General features: G+C 46.3%; 1 protein-coding gene across 1 annotated transcript in view; it reads right to left on the bottom strand.

The window, feature by feature from the left end:
- Positions 1 to 25569, bottom strand: part of ERICH6 (glutamate rich 6) — a 399063-nt gene that overhangs the window by 23867 nt on the left and 349627 nt on the right. The window contains exon 11 of the mRNA XM_085634907.1: positions 10188 to 10340. Within this exon, the coding sequence (XP_085491033.1) occupies positions 10188 to 10340 (153 nt within the window). The remainder of the gene's footprint in view (positions 1 to 10187; positions 10341 to 25569) is intronic.

The following is a 25569-nucleotide window of genomic DNA, read 5'->3' as shown; positions in this document are numbered from 1 at the left end:
AACTGGAATGGCATGGTGAGGAAAAAAACGATGGATTTAGGCCCAGATCTCTGTACTGGGGTGAATGTATGACATTGTTCTACATTCTGTCCATCAATTGTTGTTTTTGCATTTGTCACCCCGAGTGGGAAGGGTATGCTCAGACGTGAGTCCCTTGCTCTCCATGCCACTGGAATCAAGCTATCCTAGCTGACGAGGGCTGAAAGCCCGAAACCGGTCCTAGGATGCTTGTTTCCAGTCCAGGGAGGACCTGGCTTGGCAGTTCGGGCTGGACTGTTCCCATGGGGCACAGGGTCAAGGCTGATTTGCATATGGCTGGGTTCAAACTGGAATGGCATGGTGAGCAAAAAAACGATGGATTTAGGCCCAGATCTCTGTACTGGGGTGAATGTATGACATTGTTCTACATTCTGTCCATCAATTGTTGGTTTTGCACTTGTATTAAGGCGGGGGTATATCTGCATCATTTGTGAAGGAGTAAATATCTGCCAAACTCTAAAACATACCCTTACACTTTAAAAAGCGAGAACTGCAGCTTTCTCTAAATACCTTGTTAGTTTAATTTCTCTTCTTCTTCCAGTTGGCGCATGTAGGTAAGATTATTTCTTGTGCCATTTACAATGAACAGTGGTGGCTGCCACCGAGTAGTACCGGTGAGGCCGGGGAATAGAAAAATAAATTAAAAGTGATTACTTTGCTGCCGGCAGCCACCTCACCTCTGTCCTCTTCTGTTCCTTGGAAGCAGGAAGCACACACAGGCTCCCCTAAGCCAGTCACAACACTGCTGTCACCATCACAGCAGCGTCGTGATTGGTCTGAGTGCCGTGGTTCGGCGCACAGACGGGGACTTTGAGCCTATGCATGTTCTCGACCCAGGCTGTACAGTACAGCCGTTGGAGGCCATGAAAAATGAGAGGATTGTTTGACCAGCCCAAGATAGCTGGCCAAACCGTCATGCACACTTAAGTGCCCCAACCACTCCTCCCCTGCTGACTGTGACAACAGCCACGCCCCGTAAACCTGCGTCACTACGGAAAAATAAAATGATAATAACGAACAAGTTACTTACCTTCGGTAACGCTTTTTCTGGTGGATACAGTATCTGCCTGTAGATTCCTCACCATGTGAATATCCCCTGCGTCAGCATTCCACGGAACTTTTTCCCCCAGCTCTCTACGCCGACGTGGACGACGTCATAATGCATCAGATCCGCTCGCGACTCCATATGACGTCACCGGAGCCATAAGAGAGCCACGTCGGCGTGATTACGTCAGTTCTACCCATTTTTTCTGTGCCTCCGAGGCGCACAGGTGGACCAACGACAGATACAAAGTATACACAGTATACAATATACAATCATATACACAAAGTATACAAGGAAAAGGAAAGCTAAATAAAACAAGCATTTCCTACCAATATACAAGAAAGAATAACAACATCTCAAGCAAGACAACTTTTAAGGAATACAAAGGTGGACAACGGGGAGGCGGGTGGACCAGTGAGGAATCCACAGGCAGATACTGTATCCACCAGAAAAAGCGTTACCGAAGGTAAGTAACTTGTTCTTCTGATGGATACATCTGCCAGTGGATTCCTCACCTTGTGAATAGATTCCCACAGCAGTCCCCACTCCCGGAGGAGGGTGTCCACCTTCCTATACCAAAAAGTCTTGCAAGACAGAGCGCGCGAAGTGGCCCTCCCTCCTCATCTCAGAGTCCAAGCAATAATGCTTTGCGAAAGTATGGTGGGAGGCCCAAGTCGCGGCTTACCAAATATCTGCCACAGGAACACCCCTGGCCAAAGCAGATGTAGACACTTTTGCTCTAGTTGAATGAGTTCTAATACCCTCAGGAGGAGTCTTACCAGCCAGGGCGTAGCAGATCTTGATGGGAAGGATAATCCATCTCGATAAAGTGCGCTTGTGCACCGCTCTTCCTTTCGAACGACCAACATAGCCCACGAAGAGCTGATCGTCCAGACGAAAGTCTTTCGTTCTGTCCAAATAAAAACTCACAGCCCTCCTTTGATCCAGGCGATGGAGTCTTTCCTCCTCTTTGGAGAGATGAGGAGGTGGATAAAAAACAGGGAGAGTAATAGACTGCCCCAAATGAAAAGGAGTAACTACTTTAGGCAGAAAAGCAGCCCTGGTCCTGAGTACCATCCTTTCAGCATGTAATGTCAAAAAAGGGGGTTTGGAACTAAGAGCTTGAAGCTCACTCACCCTCCTTGCCGAGGTTATGGCCACAAGAAAGACCACCTTAAAGAACAACAGCCTCAAAGGACAGCTATGAAGAGGCTCAAAAGGGGACCCCATCAGAAAAGTCAAGACACGATTAAGGTCCCACTGTGGCATTACAAAGGGAGTAGGAGGAAACATGTTTGTAAGACCCTTGATAAACCTCAGTACAACCAGAGATTTAAATAGTGACGGTTGATCAGGAAGACATAGAAAAGCCGATAAGGCAGATAGATAGCCCTTAACCGTGGCCACAGCACAGCCCTGCTGAGCCAAGGAAAGAGCAAACTGAAGCACATTAGAAAGATGGGCTTTTAAAGGGTCAATGGATCTCTCTCCACACCATTTAACAAATTTCGACCACCTGTAGGAGTAAATGGACTTGGTGGAGTGTCGCCTGGCCGATAAAATAACATCCATCACATCAGGCGGGAGAGAGAACGAACTCAGGTTGCCCCGTTCAATATCCAGGCATGAAGGTGTAAGCTCTGGAGGTGGGGGTGTAGAACCTGCCCCTCCGATTGCGAAAGGAGGTCTGCCCTCAGAGGGAGACGGAGCGGAGGGCACGAGGAGAGGTGGAAAAGATCTGTGTACCACACCCTTCTTGGCCAATCCGGGGCGATCAATATGACTTGGGCCCGGTCTTGGCGAATCTTCCTCAGAACCCGAGGAATCAAGGGTATGGGAGGAAACGCGTAAAGGAGTTGTGAACCCCAACTCAACTGAAACGCGTCCCCCAATGCCCCCTGCATCGGAAACTGGAGACTACAGAATGACAGGCAGTGCGCGTTCTCGCGGGTGGCAAACAGGTCCACCCGAGGTGTCCCCCACACCCGAAAGACGTGACGAACCACCTCCGGATGGAGCCTCCACTCGTGATCGGCGGAGAACTGCCGACTGAGACTGTCCGCACGTACGTTCAGCACCCCGGCCAGATGATGTGCCATCAGACAAATCCGATGGTCCTGAGCCCAGGACCATAGACGTAAGGCCTCTCTGCAAAGACAAAGAGACCCCACTCCTCCCTGCTTGTTGACATACCGCATCGCGGTAGTGTTGTCTGTCAGGACTTGAATCGACTGACCACGAAGGAAAGGGAGGAAGGCCTTGAGCGCCAAACGAATCGCCTGCAATTCCAGAAGGTTGATGTGAAGCAACCTTTTCTCTGGAGACCAAAGACCCTTGATCTCCAGATCCCCCAGATGAGCAACCCATCCTAGGGTAGAGGCATCCGTTATCACTGTGGCCACCGATGGAGGAAGATGAAAGGGCTTTCCTTGAGACAGGTTGCCCTCCACTCTCCACCAAGACAGATCCGCTGCAGCTTCTCTGGAGATCCTGATCGACTCCCTGAGATCTCCGTTGTGCTGATACCACTACTTGCGGAGGCACCACTGGAGCGCCCTCATGTGCCAGCGTGTATGGCTGACCAACAGAATGCAGGAAGCGAACAGACCGAGCAGGCGAAGGACCTTCAGAACTGGAACAACCGCTCCATTGTGGAATAAAGGTACCATCTCCTGAATGTCGAGAATTCTTTGAGTAGGAGGAAATGCTCGACACACAGTAGTGTCCAGTACCGCCCCTATAAACAGGTTGCGTTGAGAGGGCACCAGGTGAGATTTGGGCACATTGATCGAAAAACCTAAGTCGAATAACAGCTGAGATGTTACCTACAGATGACGCTGCACCATCTCTGGGGACTCTGCCTTCAGAAGCCAGTCGTCCAGGTAGGGGAAAACTGGAATCCCCGACCTCCTGAGAGGAGCAGCCACCACTGCCATCACCTTCGTGAAGACTCGAGGTGCGGTAGTAAGACCAAACGGGAGTACCGCAAACTGGTAATGTTGCGACCCAACCGTAAAACGGAGATACTTCCTGTGCGACTTCAGGATCGGGACATGGAAGTACGCGTCCTGCAAGTCGAGCGACACCATCCAGTCTCCTTGCTGCAACGCCTGAAGAACCTGCGCAAGGGTCAGCATCTTGAATTTCTCCTGTTTCAGGTAAAAGTTCAAGATTCTGAGGTCCAGTATCGGACGCAATTTGCCGTCCTTTTGGGAATCAGGAAATATCGGGAGTAGCATCCCTGACCCCTTTCCTGCTCCGGAACCACCTCTATCGCCCCTTTTTGAAGCAAAGCCAGAACCTCCTTCTGCAGAAGAAGCAGATGGTCCTCTGAGCAGTAACCTTGGCAAGGAGGGTAAGCGGGAGGAAACTCCAGAAAGGGAAGGGCGTACCCAGTCTCCACGAGGTTTAAAACCCAAAGGTCGGTCGTAACAGATTTCCAACCCCGCAGAAAGTAGGACACCCGACCCCCCACAGGTCTTACATGATCCAGGATGGGGGATCTAGGGCTGCTTCCCTGAAGCCTCATTGGGAGCAGAGGAGGAGGAGGAAGAAGAAGAGGGGTTACGTCCAGAACCTCTCCGACCCTTTTGTCTCCCTCTATAGGACCTATAGAGGGGATTCTGCTGTTGTTGCTGCTGCTGCTGCTGCTGAGGCCGTCGGAAGGAGCAAAATAAAGACCTTCCGAAACCCCTAAACTTTTTAAAACCAAATCCTTTAGCAGGAGCTTGCAGACCCAAAGATTTAGCTGTTACCCTGCTGTTCTTAAATCTTTGTAGGGTGGAGTCAGCCTTTTCTCCAAACAATTTCTGTCCATCAAACAGCAAATCCACCAATGTGGCCTGAACGTCCATGGAGAAGCCAGATGAACGGAGCCATGCCTGCCTTCTTGTGGCTATAGACGAGCCCATTATTCTCGCCACTGAATCTGCTGTATCAAGCCCCGATTGAATCACTTGTCTAGCAGCAGCTTGAGTATCTGCGACCACCTCCATGAAGGACGCCTTATCACCCTCAGGCAGCTTAGGGGCTAAAGACTTCATTGAGTCCATTAAGGCATGCACATAACGACCCAGCAAGCACGTGGCATTGGTAGACTTAAGTGCCATACTTCCTGAAGAAAAAGTTTTCTTAGCCGCCTGGTCAACCTTTTTGGACTCCCTGTCCGCAGGAGACTGAGGGAACGCTCCCGAAGCATGCTTAGAGCAGGACGCCTGCACAACCAGGCTCTCTGGAGACGGGTGCGTAGAAAGAAAATCTGGATCCCCAGGTGCCACCCTGTATCTTCTCGCCACCTGCCTGGAAACCGCCGGAGAAGAAAGTGGTTTTCGCCATACCTCCAAAACAGGCTCCAAAATAGCCTCATTAAAAGATAGTAAAGGCTCAGAAGTCGAAGTAGGTGAATGCAACACCTCTGTCAGCAGATTAGATTTATACTCCACAGAGGGCAACTGTAAATCCAACATCTCTGCCGCCTTCTTTATAACCATATGATAAGGAATCAATTCCTGAGGTGGAGATGACCTAGATGAAGTATGCTCCCACTCAGGAGTCGTATCCAGGCCACTAGCCTCTTGTATCCCTCCAAACTCATCAGAGGACGTGTCCACTTCACCTTCCTCTACTTCCACTCTATACCTTTCCTCATCCAAGACTCTTTGGGCCTCCCTTCTCGACCGAATCCGTGGGGCCGGCTTCGTCGGCGCCGTACGTGGCGTCGGTGGAACCAGAGGTGTTGGAGTTGCGGCGCCGATGGAGTCAGCAATGGTGTCGAGGAAGGCTCCGAAGCCTGACGATCCAGCCGGAGTCGCGATGGATCAGACGGCGCCGGAAACTGCCACGAAGGCGCCATCGGCAGAAAAGGCATAAACGGGGCCTGTGCATACTGCTGCGGTACCCCTAGAGCATACGCCATAGGACCCACGGGACCAGTCGGTGCACTGGATGGGAAAGCAGCCCGATTGAAGATTCCATACATGGCATTTAAAAAATGCGAAGAATCAGTACCTGGAGCCGGGAACTGCGGATAAGGAACCGATCCTGTATCCATCTGCGGAGTACCTGGCAACGGCGCCGCAGTGTCCTCTACCGGAGCAGAAGGATCCTCAGGCCCTGGAAAAGGCTCCTTCCTTTGATCCTGCTCATCATCAGAAACAGACGACTCCACTGGAACCGGAGACGACGCCGGTGAAGGCGCCAGTGACTGCGCCGGGGACTGCGCCGGTGACCGCGCTGGAGTCCGCTTCAGCGAAGGAGATCCTTCCGGAGACTTAGGAGAAGGAGAAGGAGACAAATCCTTACTTCGGCGTCGTCGAGGCGAAGCCGATCTCGACGCCTTGTTCTTAGAAGACCGGCGCCGAGAGGAATGCTTCCTTTTTTTATGATGTTTCTTTGACTTCGATGACCTCGAAGTCGACGACTCCTGCCTCGACCTCTCCTTCTTTCTACCTCTCTTCTCCTTTCCGACCTTGGCCATAAAAAGCTTCGCCTTCCTCTCCTTCAACGCCTTCAGATTCATCCACCTGCAGCTTGAACACTCCTCGACATCGTGGTCAGATGAAAGGCACCACAAACAATCATCATGGGGGTCCGTCATAGACATGTGGCCCCCACATTCCCTACAGGGCTTAAAACCCGACTTCCTCGTCGAAGACATTACAGATTTTCTCCAACAGTAACACCTAACAACTACAAAGTAGCAGGAGAGTACTGGAAAAACCGTTGCGCGTCGACTGCGTGGAAAAAGGGAACTGACGTCATCACGCCGATGTGGCGGTCTTATGGCTCCGGTGACGTCATACAGAGTCGCGAGTGGAGCCGATGCATTATGACGTCGTTCACGTCGGCGTAGAGAGCTGGGGAAAAAAGTTCCGTGGAATGCTGGCGCAGGGGATATTCACAAGGTGAGGAATCTACTGGCAGTTGTATCCATCAGAAATAGTGTTATTGTCATTGTATTTTTCCTTTCTCCAGTGCTCAAAGAGCAGTGGGGCTGCGCTCATCCGCCTTAGCGGAGGAACCTTTGCTGAAGATGCACAAATGTCTACAGTGGCAGCATTGATCAGTTACAGAATGGACTCCAGGAATCTCTTTGTCTGGTCCACCATGCCGTGATCCCCCAATTTCTCCAGGACATATTATTGCTGCATTTCTCTCCTCATCTTTTGTCTATTGACATTGGGTTTATATTAGTTTTTTGTTTAAAATGCAAGAAAATGTGGTTGAGCCTTTTTGATTCTTGGACCAGTCCACTTAGAAAGGCCTGTTGACACATTAATGCCTTGTGAAAGATCATAGTTTTCAAAATTACATTGAAACTGGATGTTCTCTTTTTGTAGTTTCAAAGAAACTGTCTCACATTTAGATTGAGTCTGAAAAGTGTGCATTGGAACAGTGAGTAATCTGCAAGTCAGAGAGAGCAATAACAAGATATCCCACTACAAAAGCAATAGGGACAAGCTCCTCGAGAGAAGGTAGGATGCAAATATATACTCAAAAACTATTTCTATTATTGATCACATGACTAAACAATTTCAATTATCAATTACTTGATTAGTTTAACACCAAAAAACGAGCTGGTACCTTCATAAGACACAATAATGTAAGTAGTTTCTGCTTTTTTGCAAAATGCATGCCTCGGGTGCGAAGGCGCGTCTCGCCTTACCTTCCAGATGGGCACATACAGAAGGCAGAGTTGGCATAAGCAGAAAACATGGAGCTTATGAGTTATTATAGTCGATCATCAGTATTGTAATTCACAGTGGGTTACATGACATCAATTGTAGTTCCCTAATGAAAGTGCTGAGAAACCTTATGAGGTATATGTGCACCCCATAAAAAATACAGTTACCCTAACCATGGGGAATTCATGCATCTTCCCTTTTCCCCTTTGCTCACTGACCACTGAAAGAAATGCACAGGTAATGAAAGGTACTCCTCCTTTTATCGTTGCTGTTTGAAAACACCCCTATTCACACAACGGATTCTGCATGTGTCATAATAAAAGAAGCTGCTTCCTGAAACTTCAAGTGCTAGAGCACTTTACGGGGTAGCGGCTGACGGGATTACTCTGTTTTATAAAGAAAAGATTATGCATTTTACAGAAGGCACTTTTGAACTGATCTCCACTTCTGCTTTATCCGTGATGGATTCTCAAAGGAAGGTTCCTGTTAGAGTCATTGCTAGATCTGGCTGGGACAGCATTAGCTGTCTCACAGAGTTCATGCAATCCATACAAAGAATGACAATGGCCCCACTTCCCTTGGGCCTTTGGTTGTTGGGTCATTCACGAGCCATTAGTTGACGATTGTAACTCTCATTCTTGAGGAAGGGGTTGTTATGATTGCACTTAGCCACTGCAGAGACACACTAAATGCAACAAAACCTTATATCTATGATAACATAACATATATTAGAACATTGGAATGTGGAGCACTCCATTGTAGACAATGGAGTGCTCCATGCTTTTACGGGCCGGTAAAGGCCCGCAGAGCAACATTCCAATGTTTTACAAAAGCCTCTCGAAGCTCGAGGGGATTTAAATCCCCTCGAGCTTCGAGAAGCCTTTGTTTAATTTGTTAGAACATCCTGCCCTCTAGTGACAGAATATTCTAATAGCCTTATAGCCCTTCGTAGCAGGGCTATACCGCTATTAAAGTCCCACTGCTTTTGTTAAAGTCCCTCGCCTTCGGGCCCTTAATGCTGCAGCGGGCCTTTAATAGCCGGTAAAGCCCGCTACGGCGGGCTATAAGGCTATAATAAAATAGCATACCATATAGCAATTGAGTGATGCAGCATTGAGATGCGTACACAAGTGGAAGGGAAAACTCGTTTTAGTGTACAAGTCAGCTACTGTAAGCAACATTAAACATTTATCATGTTTGTCATGACATACATTAATCAAAAGAATCACTTATCTTTTTGCGTATCCATGTTGGCTATGCAATCGTTTAACAGCTGCACTGGAACATTTGGAAATGGAGTTTTACTGAGAGTCCCTGAATGCAATATTGCAACACATTTAGACAGCAGACTGTTAAGATGGCTGACTTAGCAAACAAGCTCGTATCATCTTACTTTTGATAAGGTCAGCAGTGGTAGACAAAGGGGAAGTGTAATCCATCTGATCAGCCACACTTCCAACTGAAGGCACTATCAACACATTGTCAGCAGAAGGGTGTGATCTACTCAGACCCAGGAAAGCAGGGAATCTCAGGATTCACAGACACAAGTCAGTTCAGAGTTGTATTTTGCAATTTACAACTCCTCTTAATGTCGATTTCTCAACACCTAGTTTGGAATAGAAACTGCCTCTTAGTATGCTTTGGCAAAAAGTATGCTGGCTTCAAAGCGCTGCCCATACATGTTTTACTAATGCCAGATTTGCTGGGAATTACTTAATCTTCCAGTCTAGGTGCATTAACCCCATTAGTTGCTTTGGCAATTTAGTGAAAAGTCCACTAGAAAATGGAATTTGGAAACCAGTTTTATGCTGCATAATGTAGCCCTGTTAAGAACAGCAACCATCAAGTAAGTTAAGTAGTAGATTTTGTGTCCGTTTAACTTTCCCAATTTTCAGAGACAGTGGAATTTGTGAAATGCCTTAAATGTTTGTTCATTTTTTCGGTTTTCTTCGTCTAGCAGATCCTGCATTACAGATATATGTGAGGGATAAACTATTCTGTATAATTTTGTTTAAATATCCCCTTTACTTTCTTTGTAAAAATACAGACAAAAAAATATGATTTGGCAGCTTATATGTGTGCATGTGGGCCTATATTATTTGTTATCTAGATGAGCCTGTGTCCCTGTCTGCATTTTTTCTGTGTGTGCCTGTTTTATATGCCTGTGCGCCTAGAAATATGAGCTCGAGACCTACCTCTATTGCTGTCTGTCTGTGCATGCTCTATAACTAAGCCAGGCTTACTCGCTTTGACAACGCTTGTTTTCTAAGGAGGCTTAACCCCCGGTTGGTACGCGGTACCACATGGAACGGTCTCAGCTTAGACTGCTGCCATTTGTGTGTATGAAGTGAACAAGGAAAACAGCAGGTAAAATGGAGCTAAAAGGGTTGACTTTGAGGATGTATTCTACAAGAACATACCAGACATTTCCATTTAGATGATAGCAGGTGCCCTTGCCATTGGATCCAAAGATTGCTTGAATTCTTCCGTCGCGGGACTTATCTTCATGGACAATGCACAAAAAATCTTTCCGGACATGTGTTACGATGATTGCCAGGGTTCCAGATGGATAGCTACATTCAGGTAAGGAGACCAAACTCGTGTGAAATAGGACTCAGGCCTAAAAGGCTTCATGTGCCTAAGGCGACTATTTTTAGGTCTCGCCTGACCCAGCGCATGCGCTGGTCTGGCGAGACTTATTGAGAGGGCTCCAAAAAGTGCTACCAGGCCAGCCTAGAGCTACAGTGCTTGTGCGTGGGCGCGCGCACCACGCTTTACTGCAATTACTTTCACTTTCGCGGTCACACGGCCGCTTTGATGTTTGATCGTGATCCCGATCACGATCACTTTAACTTTCGTGGCCGGACGGCCGCTTTGCATAGCCAATAGGTCGTGCTTTTGGGACCTTAGAAGTATTTAGTTATACAACTGTTGCATGGCTAAACACTTATAAGGTCCCAAAGGCGAGACCTATTGGCTATGCCAATGCTTGTTATTCTATGAAGGGATCCTCCACTGTGTAAGATGCTTACAATACCTTCTACTACGAAGGCCCTCTTTACAGTGAGGCCGGTAATACCATTTTGGGTGCAAACTTCTGTTTACACCCAAAGTGAGATTACATAGAGGGCGCAAACTTTGGGTATCTCCTCCCACGATTTGCAGCAGGGAAAGCCGGATGCAAATCGATGGCAGCAAACAGTGCAAAATGTGATTTTGTTCACCAGGTTGAGGTGGAACCATATGCAAACTGCATGTGATTCCCTATTCCTTGGTGCGCAGACTGTAATCAGGTGCAACCTGTTCATCTGCTAATTTGCACCCCCTGCGCTAAAGTAAATTTGCACCTGTGCAATTTGCACTTGATTTTTGCAGCTAAATTATAATCAGAGCCCAAAGGTTCAGAGACAATCAGGTGTAGTAAATTCTGGAATGATATGCATAGGTGCATGCATTGGAAGGGACTACACCTATATTAATGCCCTCTGGACATTGGAAATGCAAGCAAATTTACATAGTATACATAAAAATGTATATTTACTTATGTCTGTATTAGAGTAGAATTGTGCAAAACATCAAAAAACAAACTTCCTAAGGGTCAGACTGCATAGTGCACACTTTCACTGCTAGCACATCGCTTTCTACTCACTTCAGTGTGGTTGAATCTGCAGACTAAATGCTCAATGGAAAGGCTGCGTATGAGGAATGTCCAATGGTGGTGCCCGAGGGCTGGAGCTATGCCAGAGTTTTAGGCCCTGTATATCATATATACATATCATGACCCAATGAATTTCAAAGGAGTATATTTACATTTTTAAGGTCAACCTAAAAATCAGACCTGGGGCTAGATTTACGTGGCTTTTTTTGAAGTCGTAAAAAGTCTGATTCTCAGAATTGGGCCGTTTGCGACTGCAAAACTGCCTTTTTGGATGTAGAGAACCTTATGTTCTGATTCGGTAAACTAATACAGAAGCGCAGAATGAGTATGCAATTCGGTATTAGGAAGGGGCGTATTAAGGGAGTCCCTTACTAATAGCGTCTCGCCGTGGTACTTGTGAATGTTTAGCAACCGAAATGAGGTTGCAAAACATTCGCATTTTACCAACAACTCTGAGTTGGTGGTAACCCATTTGCAAACGGGAAGGGGTTCCCAAGGGACCCCTTCCCCTTTGTGTACAGTTGTGAAAAGGTTTTTTAACAGCAGGCAGTGGTCCCACGGCCCACTGCCTACTCTTATAAAATGGAAAGAAAACTTGTCATTTTTGTAACGCAACCTGTTTTCCTTTGAGGAAAACAGGATGCCTTAAAAAAAAGTTGCTTTATTTATAAGCAATTACAGACATGATGGTCTGCTGGCCCCAGCAGACCATCATGTCCGTGATTCTAGCGATTCCCAAGGGCCACAAATTGCGACCAACCTCATGAATATTGATGAAGTAGGTCTATTTGTGATGCACTGGGAATCGCAATCAGTGTAAAACACACTACAGTGCATCGCAGTTTGCGATTACCTAATTGCGAATTGCAAACATCCGCTATTAGGTGATGGCAAACCCAATTCTACGTACATTTGGCCCCTGGTCCTGCCATTCTGTGACCAAAACAGGATAGTCCTACCTTCTATGAAAGCATCATGAGAATCCCCAGAATTGGAATGTTTATGAATAAGGAAAAATACAAAATCTCAAGTTCACAGGAGTATTTTTACAGGCGTAGCTTTATGATTCCGTTTGTGGTTCGGGTTAGTTCCCTAGGAAAAATCATTTCAAGTATAGTGTCTGGAAACTGCCTGTGTCAGATCTTATAGGTATTTTACTGAGAATCTCCTGTGACATTTTTAAATCTAGCGTTTGCCTAGATGTTTTCATTTGATTTTCCTAACATTTTATGCATAATATACTTTGGTCTGCTGTTGTCTCATTCACATTTTGTTTCCACCCACTACGAAATACAGCATGGGGCCATGTGCCAGCCCACTTCAGCCACTGGCTTACTTCACTTCAAATTACTGCAATTTGCTCTTTCACAAGGAGCACATCCACAAGCAAAGTAGTTCCTTTCAGTGATAGGGATTACTATGGTAATGTGTGTGTTTTTTTAGAACAAAAAAGTATTTATTTTGCCTTACCCAATGTTTATTTTCAGACTGATGAGGGACTAGCTGTTTACCAACAATAGAATTTTGCAAATAAAACACAAGAAAAAAGAATAATAATTGCCAGAAGGCTGGCGATCAACGCCAGACCAACTGGGGTTGCAAATGCTTGTTTGGTGCTGCTTTTTAGGTCTGGGCTGAGCCAGCGCATGGCGAGACATTAAGCGGCTTTTCGAAGTGCTACCAAAGTGGCCACCAGCTTGCGGTCATGCGCACAAGCACGCGCGCCATTCTCCGTCTCTCCAATAACTGCTGCATGCGCAACCCTCGTTTTCTTTCACTTTCGCGCCGCACGGCCATTGCTTATTTTCAACTCCCGGGCTTGTTTTAAGCAGGTAATAATGTTTAAAATGTGATAGCTGCCCTGGCACATTAATGCGCTGCTGTTTGAAAAATGACTATCGTCCTTAAACTGTGGCTTTCGAATCAAGTACTTTTGTATGAAATACGCAGTTTGTACTTTCCGTTTTTATTCCCCCTTCTCATTATATTTATGGGTCTGGAATACAGAGTGCATACACGGCCTTTGTATCATCGGGAGATTTATAGTGCGTCATTAAAACCTTTCGTTGCTTATTACACTGCCAGGAGAGTAGTCATTCCGTGCTGAGCCTGCATCGGCTCACACGGAAACATATAAACCGCTAACCCTGTTTAAGACACATTATTACTTTTTGAAGGACTCTTAACTGAGGGAACTTACTCAGACAGGAAGCAATGAACGCAAATGGCTGAGGCATTTAGGCCTGTGTGATAGCAAATGCCCTGCAGCCATAGGTCAGTACTGGAGCGTGATTGGCCAATCTCAAGCCACCGAGTACTGTTGGGGGCGGGGGCGGGGTCGGCGTTTCTTCCATAACAGGCATTCTAACTGACTTTTGTTTGGCAGGTTCGTTTTAAATTAAAAACAGACATGTAGCAGTATAATAACAGCTCGGTAATTCATTTTAAAAATCTAAGATAACTCAATGGTGAATCAGATCAGCAGGGCCGGGCTGCGAATTACAAGTAGCCCTGGTTAAAAATATGTTCAAACAAAAAGTTTTCAAACAAGCCCAGCTCCCTAACTCACTTCTCTCGCTCTTTCTCGTGCCACCCTTCCTTTCTTACTCGCCCTCTCTCTCCTTTCTGTCTCTCACCCCTCTCTCCTCTCCCTTCTCGTGCCTCTCTCCCCTGAATGCCCTGGTGTGTTTGCTGCAGTTAACCGTAGGAGCTGGAGAGGGTGACAGGAGGCTATGTGCCCTTAAAAACTGGAATTCAATTAGTCAGCCCTCGGTGAAATGCCCAATCGAATACACGGCCAGTTAAACCCTGCTCATAAAAACTCAGGCCCCGGCACAGGACATGGAATATAGGGAGAGTGGAGCTCTGCTCTGGACTACGTTTCCTGACTGCCGGAGCGTTCACTGTAATGGATGACTGCTGTACTATTTTACATTTGTAGTAAATTAAGAATGACTCTGAAAGGGTGCATGATAGTGTGTAGCAGTAATTAATTTGTAAAAAAAAAAAAGAAAAATGAATGAATGCTGGTGCCACCGAAGCTCCTCCGCTCAGAAGGCTGCTATCAAGGCCTGTGTGAAATCTGGTCAATTTAATAGCACCTAGGTGCCTTCTTCATGACACTTGTGCATTCCTAAAACACATCAAACATTCCTGTTATGTAAGGCTTTCTTGCACAGAGAGGCGGTAACAAAGGCGCTCATAAAGAGAAATTTATCGGCACACTACTTATACACCGACAACATCACCAACAAGCATTGGCATAGTCAATAGGTCTCCCCTTTGGGACCTTATAAGTGTTTAGCCATGCAACAGTTGGTGTTGTTGCACTAAGGATATTGTGCTGCATACCTAAATACTTATAAGGTTCCAAAAGCGAGACCTATTGGCTATGCCAATGCTTGTTCTGATAGTTGTAGAATCTTACACAACGTATAATTCTGCTTAGAGGAAAGGCAATCCAATGTGCAATTACTCTTTTTTTTGTATTTTTCCTGTGCTGACAGGGATTTACTCCATCTCTATGCAAGAGTGAATCTCTGACCAGTTCTAGAGTAGGAAAATGCATGTAAAATTATTGTTTTTCCAAATTATTCGTCTACAAGAAAATTGACAGTAGCTGGCAAATGCATTTGTTGAGGGATCGACAGCAGAAAATGCTCACAAAAAGGATTTTTTTTTTTGCAACTGCAACACAGTACAGGTGTGATGTTTCACGTCTGAAAGCTAATTGGAATAGACTACAAGTCTACTTTCATAATTCAGTTCCTTTTTTTGAGTCAGGGCTAGTGAATGGCTGTGATCCTCTTTGCTCTTGAACAGCTCACCCCCCCCCCCCCCCTTTGTTTAAACTGCCGATGTCTGAAGGTGCTTGTGAGCTTGTTCATTATTGAAAATATTAATTGATTAATCATAATAAACACTATACCTCTGAGATACGTTTATATAACATATATTGCCGCTACCCCGGACTGAAACTGAAAACCTGCTTAGGTAAATACTGTGGTCTCTTGTGGATGTCACACGTCAAAGTATTCATCATATACGTATACCTGTGAGATTTAAGTCTTTACAGGCCATAATAAATAATGAAGAGTGTGTTAAAATCCATCCTTTGCACAGATAATCACCCATTTTGCCCCAGTTACAAGGAAGTGTTTACTGCGGTTTGTCATACAGCTGTCTGCTCTCACATGCAGGCTTTTTCTCACTTTCTATAATGCAATATATGCTGCATATGTGCAGTTATATTTGCTACTAGTATGTATCTCTTTGAGATACATGTAAACTACGAGGACTGAAATGTTTTCTGATTTTCTGGCCTTGCTCTGGTGGTGGAAGAATTTGCCATGTAACTTAAATGTGTCTTGGCATTGAAACTTAAATGTGTCTTGGCATTGAAACTATTCCGTCAACAAGTAGCATTTGTTTTTATACAAAAGCTTGGTCTCTGCTGATTTCATTGAAATGTTTGCACACGGGGCCCGATGCACTAGACACAGAAGACTGGGTTTTCTCTTTTGCAATTGGACGATGTTTAGGGAACCATTGACATCCTGGTTCACTAGATCATTTTAAATAAAATGTATTTTATTGTATTATAGATTTTTTTTATTCCATGTAACAAGATGTATTTTTTGTGATTTACTTTCGTTGCACTGTACTGTTATGGTTGTTTATGACCGAAATAAAGTAAACAATGACTTCTGCTGTGGCAGTAAAATACAGCAATTGCAGGAGTTCAATGGGTTTAAAGTACCCTCACGACTCCGGGCCCCGGTGTCACTGCACCTGCTGCATCAACGCTAGCTACACCCCTACTTGAGGTTTGTGGCCTTGCTGAAGCTGACCCACACACTCCTGTTTAGACTTAAAATCGAGAGCTCGCAGAATATTCCTGAGGCCTGCAGAGCAGAGCTCCTCTGCCACCGGCCACTGGATAGTCATAAAGTGCAGGGCAAAGTGCAGGTGCAGCTGGAAAGTTAATAATACCTCTTAGATTAACTAATTAGTGCGCACTATTGACCGATAGAAAAGTGATGCACGACTTATAAACATTTCATACTGCTGCTGCTTGTGGCCGTTTATAATAACTATTAGCAGGATGTGCTGACGACATTTAAGAGGTGCAGTGGGCAGAACTGGCATTCTATCTGAGAGGTTACCGGTAGGCTATAAAGAGAGGAGGACCTTTATTGTCTGAGGAACTTTGTGAAAACAGGATTCAGGATGTTTAGGAAAAAGACAGGTTAGCCTGTGTATACAGAAAGAACAAGCATTTGCAACAGGTCTCGCATTTACGCGAGTTTAAGCTACTACCATTGTAAATGACAGGGTCTTTTATTTATGCTTTGAAAACCAAAACCTAAATAAAAGGCATTGCCATTTACAGTGCCAATAACTCAAACTCGCGTGAATGCGAGACCTATTACATTGCAAATGCTTGTTTTGTGAGGCTACCTATACACACGTGGGTCAAGGGAACTCAGCAGCCAATTGATGTTCTTTCAAGCTATGATGAGGATGGTTGATTCACTCTGATTAGACTGAATTGTAATTGTTAGCGTAGTGATTGGTTACTACCATTACGCACATGCGTGCTTTGTGCAGCCTATCCTGCACCACGAGATTTGCCGCTGCGCCGCCGGTAGAGTGTGCGCTCAGCGCTGGTAAGGGAAGTTTGGCCCACTGCAGACATGCCAACCCTCCCGATTCAGGCGGGAGACTACCGATTTCAAAGCTAGTCTCCCGCCTCCCGATTCAAGCGGGAGACTACCGATTTCAAAGCTAGTCTCCCGCCTCCCGATTCAAGCATCCAGAAACCCGGTTCCTCGGGGTTTCAGCTGACAGGGCTTGGTATTGTGTAACTGCTAATTCTTCCCAGCAATAGTCAGAGTGGCGATGCAGGGTCTCTAGAAGGGGTGAAAAAGCAACAAAGCCCCATTAACAAGTGAATGGTCTTTAAAAGACCTGTGAAGTACCTGGGGCGCTGTGAGTGTGCCCGGGAAGCTGTTTCAGCCCGGGCTGCCACACACGGGGGTGGGTGGGGGGGGAAAGAGTGTTGGTGTATGCACTGCCAGCAACCTGCCAGGCCAGTGCACAACACTTGCATCACCCTCTCCCTGCCATTGCGCTCCATGAAGAAAAAAACGTGCATTTGCGTTTCAAATGTCCGACCCTGTAGCAGCACACTTCCAAAGCCCATACATGACAGTAACCCGATTCAAGGCCCCATTCTCCCGATTTTTTCTAAAAAATCTCCCACTTTGCTCTTCTGAAATGTTGGTATGTATGCCACTGGGTTGGGTATACAGCGTGAGACAAAAAAAGCATGAGAATCCTAGCAAGGGTGTTCTGGCCACAAGATGCTGATATCGCGAACACCAACTGTTCGGGATTTTTTCGAGGCTCAATGGTGCCAGGTGAGCAGAGTCTTTTCGGACGTTTTTATGACTTATAATTTCTCTACATTCTTGAGACACTTGGACTGCTAATTCTGCTCTACTTTGTGGGATTGTGAATGAAGTTTACTCGCCTCCGCCACTTTTGCTGCGGTCTCTGTTCTGTGTCTTTCGTATGGTAATGTTGCTTGCACTGCCACCCCAGAAGGCCTCTGTGTCCTTCGGGCAGGTCAGTGCACCGGGTCAGAGTGTCAGGCCCAGATCAGCACTGGGGCAGTCTCTGGCTGCCGGTCAGAATAACTACAAGGGCCGGGTCATGGTGACAGAAAGGTAAGAGGGGCTATCATTTGCACAGCCCGAGGTCCTGAGCTCGACGCTCAGTGACACGTAGACATTGTAATATAAATGAGAGTATGGGAGTGTTGTGTGGTATAATACCCACCACTGAAGCACAGAATCCATGTTAAGTAAACTATTAGTGATTGGAAGCATATTCGGCAGTCATACACGGGCCACGAAAAGCTTAGAAAAGCTGGACTGTAAACCATTCTTTCCGAAGTAGAGAGAACAGACTTCTGCACGCTCATGTGAGACATGTTTTGCCACAGGTTTTTACAGGAAAGAGCTCAGCCAGCCTCTCACACAAACCAGCTGAGCTACTTCAGTTGTCATAGCTGCCAAGTGACTGTGTCGTCTTTTCATACTTTTAGCCAGTAGTTCAATAGTCCCAAAATGTAACATCACGTAGGTTAATAAGTTAGAACTATAATAAGGTGTGACCCCATTTTAAATCATATTAATGAACAGCAATGGCACGCCCATTTTTTAAAATTGTATTGTGAGGAAGGAGATCAAGTCCCTCCATTGCCATTAGCAGTGTGCAATAAGCGCAACCTTAGTTTGGAGTTGCCCAGTAATGAAAACTTATTCTCCCCGCGAGAAGTCAAGGTCGCTATTTTAAATATCCTTCCAGGCAATGCGGCTGGTCCAGATGGCCTGCCCGGGGATCTTCTACTTCATGACCCCCAAATTTGGGCAGACTATATAGCAAATCTAATGAATCTCATCCAGCGAGGCCATCCCGTCCCGGAATCATGGAAAGGGGCGGAGGTGATCACAATTTATAAGAAAGGTGATAGAGAGGACCCTGCCAACTACAGACCAATTAGTTTAATTGAAACCATTCAAAAGGTAGTTGGCAGGGTCATTATAAATCGAGTTGAGACATGGCTAATGGATAATGATATTCTAACCCATTTCCAGGCTGGGTTTAGGCGGAATGTTGGTGCAATGAATCAAGTCTTCCGGTTTTGCACGGTCTATTGGAAGTCAGTATCAATTATTAAGGGTTGTCTTTACTTGGCTTTCATAGACCTGAAAACCGCGTTTGATGTTATCCCACGCGCCAAGCTATGGGAGGTTTTATTAGCCATGGGGTTTCCTAGTTCCCTGCTGCAATTTGTTATCAAACTCCATGAGGATAACTACGCAAGGATACGTTGGGGGCGCCAGGGCCAATTGACAGGGAGGGTATCAGTCAACAGGGGGGTGCGGCAGGGATGTGTGATGGCTCCAACACTGTTCTCCCTCTTTATAAATGGGGTGGTGGACCATTTGAGGGAGGACCCTGCGGATGCCCCCGTCCTTGCCGGGGAGAAAACCCCCACACTTCTTTTTGCGGACGATACCCTCCTGAAGTCCAAGACCCCCAAGGGTCTCCAAAAATTGCTTGACCGCTTCTCTCTCTTCTGTAACGACCGTGGGTTAACGGTCAACACTTCGAAGACAAAGTTAATGGTTTTATCTCCAAATAGAAAGGTTAGGAATGTTCGTCTTACTTTGTACGGGTCCCCTTTAGAGGTGGTGAATGAATTTGATTATCTAGGGGTTAGGTTGTCCAACAACATGAGCTGGGATTCCCATATATCAAAAATGGTACTAAACCTTAAAAGGGTCTCCGGTGCCATACTAAAGAATCGAGAATCAGCGCCTCTCTATTAGTAGACCGGTTGCCCCTGCCTTGGTAGTCTATGAAGGGAAGGCTTTAGCCTCGGCAGTCTATGGCTCCGAATTATGGGGTGCTGAAAACACTAAGGTCCTGGCAACTGCAGAAAATAAGTTTATCAGAGATCTAGTCTCACTTCCAGTTTCAACCCCTCTGTTACCATTATTTATTGATATGGGTAAAAAATCAATCTCGGACAAAGTTCAACTAAGGCCGCTGTTATTTTGGGTGCGCCTTAGAAGAACCCAGGAATTAGCTAGATATGCTCGAGTGTTGGACGAGTTAATATCCCTAAATGTTTCTCACCAAATAAAGTGGCTCAACAACCTTAAGAAACTGGTAGTATTAATAGGCCTGGGGGAATCCTGGGCCACACAAGTCCCCCCTGCAAAACAAATTGTAAAGAAATTATACTGGGACTGGGTTGAGGCCAAGGTTAACAATAACTTAAACCTGGGAACTTTAAGGATGAACTTTCTTGACCATAAACCATCTATGAAGTTGGAACCCTTTTTAGATTTTATCCAACTACCTAGAGATAGAACTTTGTTCTTGAAACTAAGATATGGCACTCTTCCCCTTAACATTTTTTGGAAAGGTGGAAGGCCAAGGGGGGGCTTGATCTACATTGCCCAGGTTGCCAATGTCCAGAGGAATCCCTTGGCCATTTTTTATTTGCTTGTTCAGCCTACAAGTTCGTTAGGGCTAAATGGTTGAAACCTGTATGCAGGGAGCTGGGAGTAAGGGATCACAGATCAGCCCTGCGTATTATTTTAACCAATACTGTTTTTATGTATACCATCTGTGGGGTTGCTAAATACCTCGCGGGTGCCTGGTTAATCCGCTCTAGGCTGCTGGGTAATATATAAATTCTCATGAATGAAGAAAGCATTGTTTTAAATTCTGTTTTTATTTTTTGTCCCTTTTTAATTCGCTATTTGCTGTTCTGGATGTAATTGTAGTACTATGGATGGATTGTTTTTATGTACTTTGCATGTTTGTACTTTTATGATAAATATCTATCGAATAAAGTATTAACCCCTTCAGTGCCCGCCCCTTTCCCCGCCCTGTGCCGGCCGTTTCATTAGCGGGCGGGGTTTGTGACGAGCTGGTCTCATCATGGGCACAGCGCAACCGCGGCCCATGACGAGACCAGCTCGTCACGGGCATTGAAGAGGTTAAAGTAAGTAAATAAGGTGTTACACAGGATAAAGAGCAATTTTGGAAGAAAACATTAAATAAGAGTCCTTCAGACCAAAATAGGCAGTAGCGCTAAATATGAACAGGACAAGTTTAAAAGTGGTGCAACAGGAGTAAGTACGGACAAAAGGAAGAGGGTGAAATGAGTAGAGAGAATGGAGTAATACAAAAGACAAAAAGCGATGGGAGAGAGCTGGGTGGAGAGAGACTGTTTCCATCGTCTTCATTGCTTGATTATGCACGCGATAAAATGTCACTCATAGTCTTTAAAATGTCACTCATAATTACGCTGAAATTATGGAAATGTCACACATAGTAATCCAAAACCTTGGCAGCTATGCCCCTTCCACGGCTGGCCGCGCAAACAGCAACCAGTTAGAACTCCACACATCCGATCCTTCTCGGATGCTGGGAGTTACGTAACTTACGTTACGCTCGCCGTAGTTGCAAGCGCGGCCACCTCATCATTATTTAAATGGTGCGCGGCCACATCTGCGCGGTCTTCACCCTTAGGGTGGAGCATACTATGGTTGGGCTGGTCATTCTCATGCACATGTCACTTTGCGCAATTTAAAGTGCGCATGAGGTGAGGCGGCTGAGAGGGACCGTGCGGCCCAGGACGGACTGGTGCAGCCTTAATTTAATTATTGCCAATGCTTAACTTGCCTAGTCTTCTGCCGCCCGTTGGCGCCTGCCACTGAAGCTACAGGCCAGGCCTCAGGTGAGTCAGTCTGTTGCATACACATTCTCAAGTTTGAAAAGTTGTCTCACACGGCATAATTTGCAACCTCCATGTCTTCAATGGAATGTGTGTGTATTTGTATAAAAACAGGTGGGAGTCAGGTGCCTGCTGCCAGGGGAGGCACGGGTCAGGCTCCAAAGGCAGACCATGCAGGCGCTCCAGGTGACTGAGCCCAGGAGCGCAGGCAGCTGCCTTCGCCATTGGCAGGATATCCCTCACTTGAAAATCGCTAGGGGGGATCAGGAAATCGCTTGTTAGCAGGGTGTGTGCTTAACAGGCATCTTCTGTTACTTCTGGCCGCCTTGTTTTTTTTAGGCTTCTCAACAGTCTCTCTGCCTGTCCCATGTGAAATTGTGGCATTTCCTGACAGTATGGTGCGTTTGAAATGGCTGTAGTGCTGGGATGTCATTCACAAGGGGAACACAGCATCTGGTGCGGCCTTTCCAGAGGCAGAGCCTGTCGGTAAATCTTCCACTTTCTCTGGGTGCCAGCAGCCATTCCTCTACCATCAAGTGAGATATCACCCCCTCCCCCCACAGACCCTTGACTTCTTTCATGTGCTCTTGTAAGGGTTATTTGCTGGCACTCTAGAAGCAGAGAGAAGTTGTGATAGCAAAGGGTGCCTGGGAGCAGGGAGTGTAAGGCCACAGTCAGAAAGTCGAATGTCCCTCCGATTAAATGGTGCACCGCATAGTATGCAAGACAGCATAGGACATGCATACCAAACAAGGGTCCATGCTGGGGTGGGGAGGGCTTTGTCAGATTTTCAAAGTATATATACATTAAAAACATTTCTGAGTATTCCAATTAAACAGGAATAATTTGAATTGTAAGTGATTAGCCTGGAAATAAGTTATCTAGGCTTGCACCTACCCCTTTTTTGGCACCCATGTTAGCTTGAATTTCTTTCAATAGGTTGTGGGGCCGACTACCCCCCCCCCCCCCCCGAGGGGACTGCCTATGTGGTCATTGCAAAGAAAAGGTTGTGCTTGAAAATCTGGCATCGGTCCAGCCCTCGTGGACACAAACTGGACAGAAAAGCAAGCGTAGCAGTGATACAAGTACGTTTTCATTCTCAGTGCACCATGAGAAGCGACCTTTCAAGGCACTAATAATAGTGCCCGAGTATTGTGGCTATTGCACATTGCACATAACATACCGTGTATTTGTATAGCGCAGGTTCGCCCAAGGGTATCTTGGCACTGATTAACAGATGTTTATTGTACAGTGTCAGATTTTAGAGCAGTGGGGGTTACCAGTGCTCCCAACCAGTGGTCTTAATCCCATTATATCTGTTTGGGAGTGAGTGTGGGGTTGAGGGTCCATGTGCCTACAAACATTGCAATCTCAGCTGTGACTGCAATAGTGGTAACACTCTTGGAGAAAGTCCACAAGGTTGAAAAAGAAAAGGCAAGCAATGCAGCACGTGGAGAAGGACAATAAGGATGGTTGTAATGATCAATGGGGAGGGGGGTTGGTGGGATGGCTAGGGTATGAGGAAGGAGAAATAATTGGTGAGAAAAGAAGAAACCGTCACTTGAGGCGAAGGTAAAAGGAGAGACTGAAATGTAAAGGTGGTCGCCATTGGGACTGAAGGTGGGAAGAGATGCGGAATGAAGGTGGGAGGGATGAGACGGTGGGGGGGAGGTGAGGAGGGGTAAAGTGATGATTAGGAAGGGGGAACTCGGTTGTGAAGGAAGCGAGTGCGAAAGACGGGCCCCAAATAGTAAGACATACAAGGGTGGTGAAGCACGGAGGAGATAGAAAGGACAGTAGAGGGACGTGAGTAATGGGGGAAGGAAGGGAGGCGGAAGAATTGAAAGGAGGGACGAGGGGAGGGAAAGACGAGGAAATAGATGGCGGAGTGGGTAAATGTTCGAGAAGAAAGAAGACAGCAAGCTAAGGAGTAGAGGCAGGAGTTGCACAAAGAGCGGTTCTAGACAGGGAGGGATGGAAGGAAGAGGAAGAGAGAAAGATTGAAAGACAGCATGACAGGGAGAGAAGGAAGTGTTAATGTCGTGAGAGGGAGGTGAAGGAGCGTTTGATGCAGGGTGCCTCTTTTGTGCTGTGAGCTAAGTGATTTACAGCGTGCATGCCAAGCACATCCATCTCCGTTACGCTCATTCACCCCTCCACCCACTAAACTCTGCATAGCTCTCGACCTGTCAGACATGTAACACGGTTCCTCTGCTCCTCCGCCGCACAAGTGCAATTCATTAGGATGGATGAATGACACAGAGTGATGGAGTCTGCGCGTTCCACTTGTCTCAGGAGACGGGGAAGGACCCGGGTTAATTAAGTGTGGGAAGGGATCCAATCAAATCATTTATGGCGAGTGAGGGCATTGCCTTGTATACTGTATGCATCCAGCAGCACCCCAGGGCAGTCCAAAAACATCCACTGCCCTCACAGAGAGCATCATTCACTCCTAGGCCCCCACCCCCACAGATTCTCTGACTGCATGCGTCCAGCACTCCCCACACTGAACTGCTCTTCACAGTCATCCCACCCGTGGTATCCCACATTCTCCACCCACACTCTCTACCCCCAACACCCACGGAAACCATTTACACCCCCCCTAGATCCGCCCTGCAGGGATCATACACTCGCTTTGTAATCTACTCACCAGTTCCTCCCCCTGACTCCAGTGGCCTCCACTCCACTGATTGCTCCTCTACCCCAGGGATCCCAAACGCCACTGCTCATCCTCCAGGTTCTGTTATGTGACCCAATGTCACGAAAATACCTCTTTTTCAAGCATGAGCTTTCCCTTAAAAATTCACTGTCTTCATGACTGCAATTCCCAGAATCCACTAATTGAGTATATGAATGCTTAGGACTGGAGACAAGTTATCCATGAGTATAGAGTCATATTGAATCCTATATGCTTCGCAGCCCTATGCATGGAGATCTAGCGTTCTTTTCACCACTGGCCGCAGGGATTTCGCCCCACCAGCGCCCAGTGCTCAACTGTACCATCTATCCCACCAGGCTCCTTAAATGTACTGCCCCCTTCAATGAGCCCAGACTCCACAGCACCCCCATGCTTCTATGATTTCACACTCTTCTGCCCCATCATGCATCTATCACAACATTCACGGTCTCCCTCCCCACAGGGATCCCACACTTCCATATTCTTGGGGGCCACACATTTCACTGCCCCATTATGCCCAGGTCCTGCATTTTTGCAGGACCACACTCTCCTGATTCTAAATCGATTTATAGATTAATAAAGCAAGCCTGACATTTCTTTAAATATTAATTATGAGGCAGCTTACATCGAACTGGCAACAGATGACATCAGATCATGTATAATAACCAGCAATACCAGGGCCCTCTATCTAGTTTTTATTTTACCCGGGTCCCACATTATCTTTTGACTAGCCTGGGATCCCATGGCTTTGCAGCATCCAAGTGATTCCACACACTTTACTCCCTCTGCACCCAGGGGTTCCCTTCCCCACTCTCAGTTCCTTTGTCTCTAACTCCTCTATTTCATCCTATGGCTTCTATCAATTGTGTATTTTCTGTTCCAGACTGCTAGTCCACTAGGGAAGTCTTGAATGTCATACATAGGACCAAAGTGAATATTTGTGGACTAAAACATTTGGAAAAAAACCCAGCACTTTTAAACACTAAAAACAGTTTTTTACTGGTATGAGGAACTGTCGTTGAAGCCCACTGATATATTGTCAACTCACGCACACAATCCAGCACTGTGAGGACCAAAGTCAAAACATTGTGCATTGAACCCCTCCTATTTAGTAGTAACTATTGCTCATTTTCCTGCAGCTTT

This window comes from Triturus cristatus, chromosome 11 (assembly GCF_964204655.1).
Source record: "Triturus cristatus chromosome 11, aTriCri1.1, whole genome shotgun sequence".
In the NCBI taxonomy this organism is placed as follows: Eukaryota; Metazoa; Chordata; class Amphibia; order Caudata; family Salamandridae; genus Triturus; species Triturus cristatus.
Note: the sequence above shows the minus strand (reverse complement) of the source record. Positions and strands in the feature narration are given on the sequence as shown.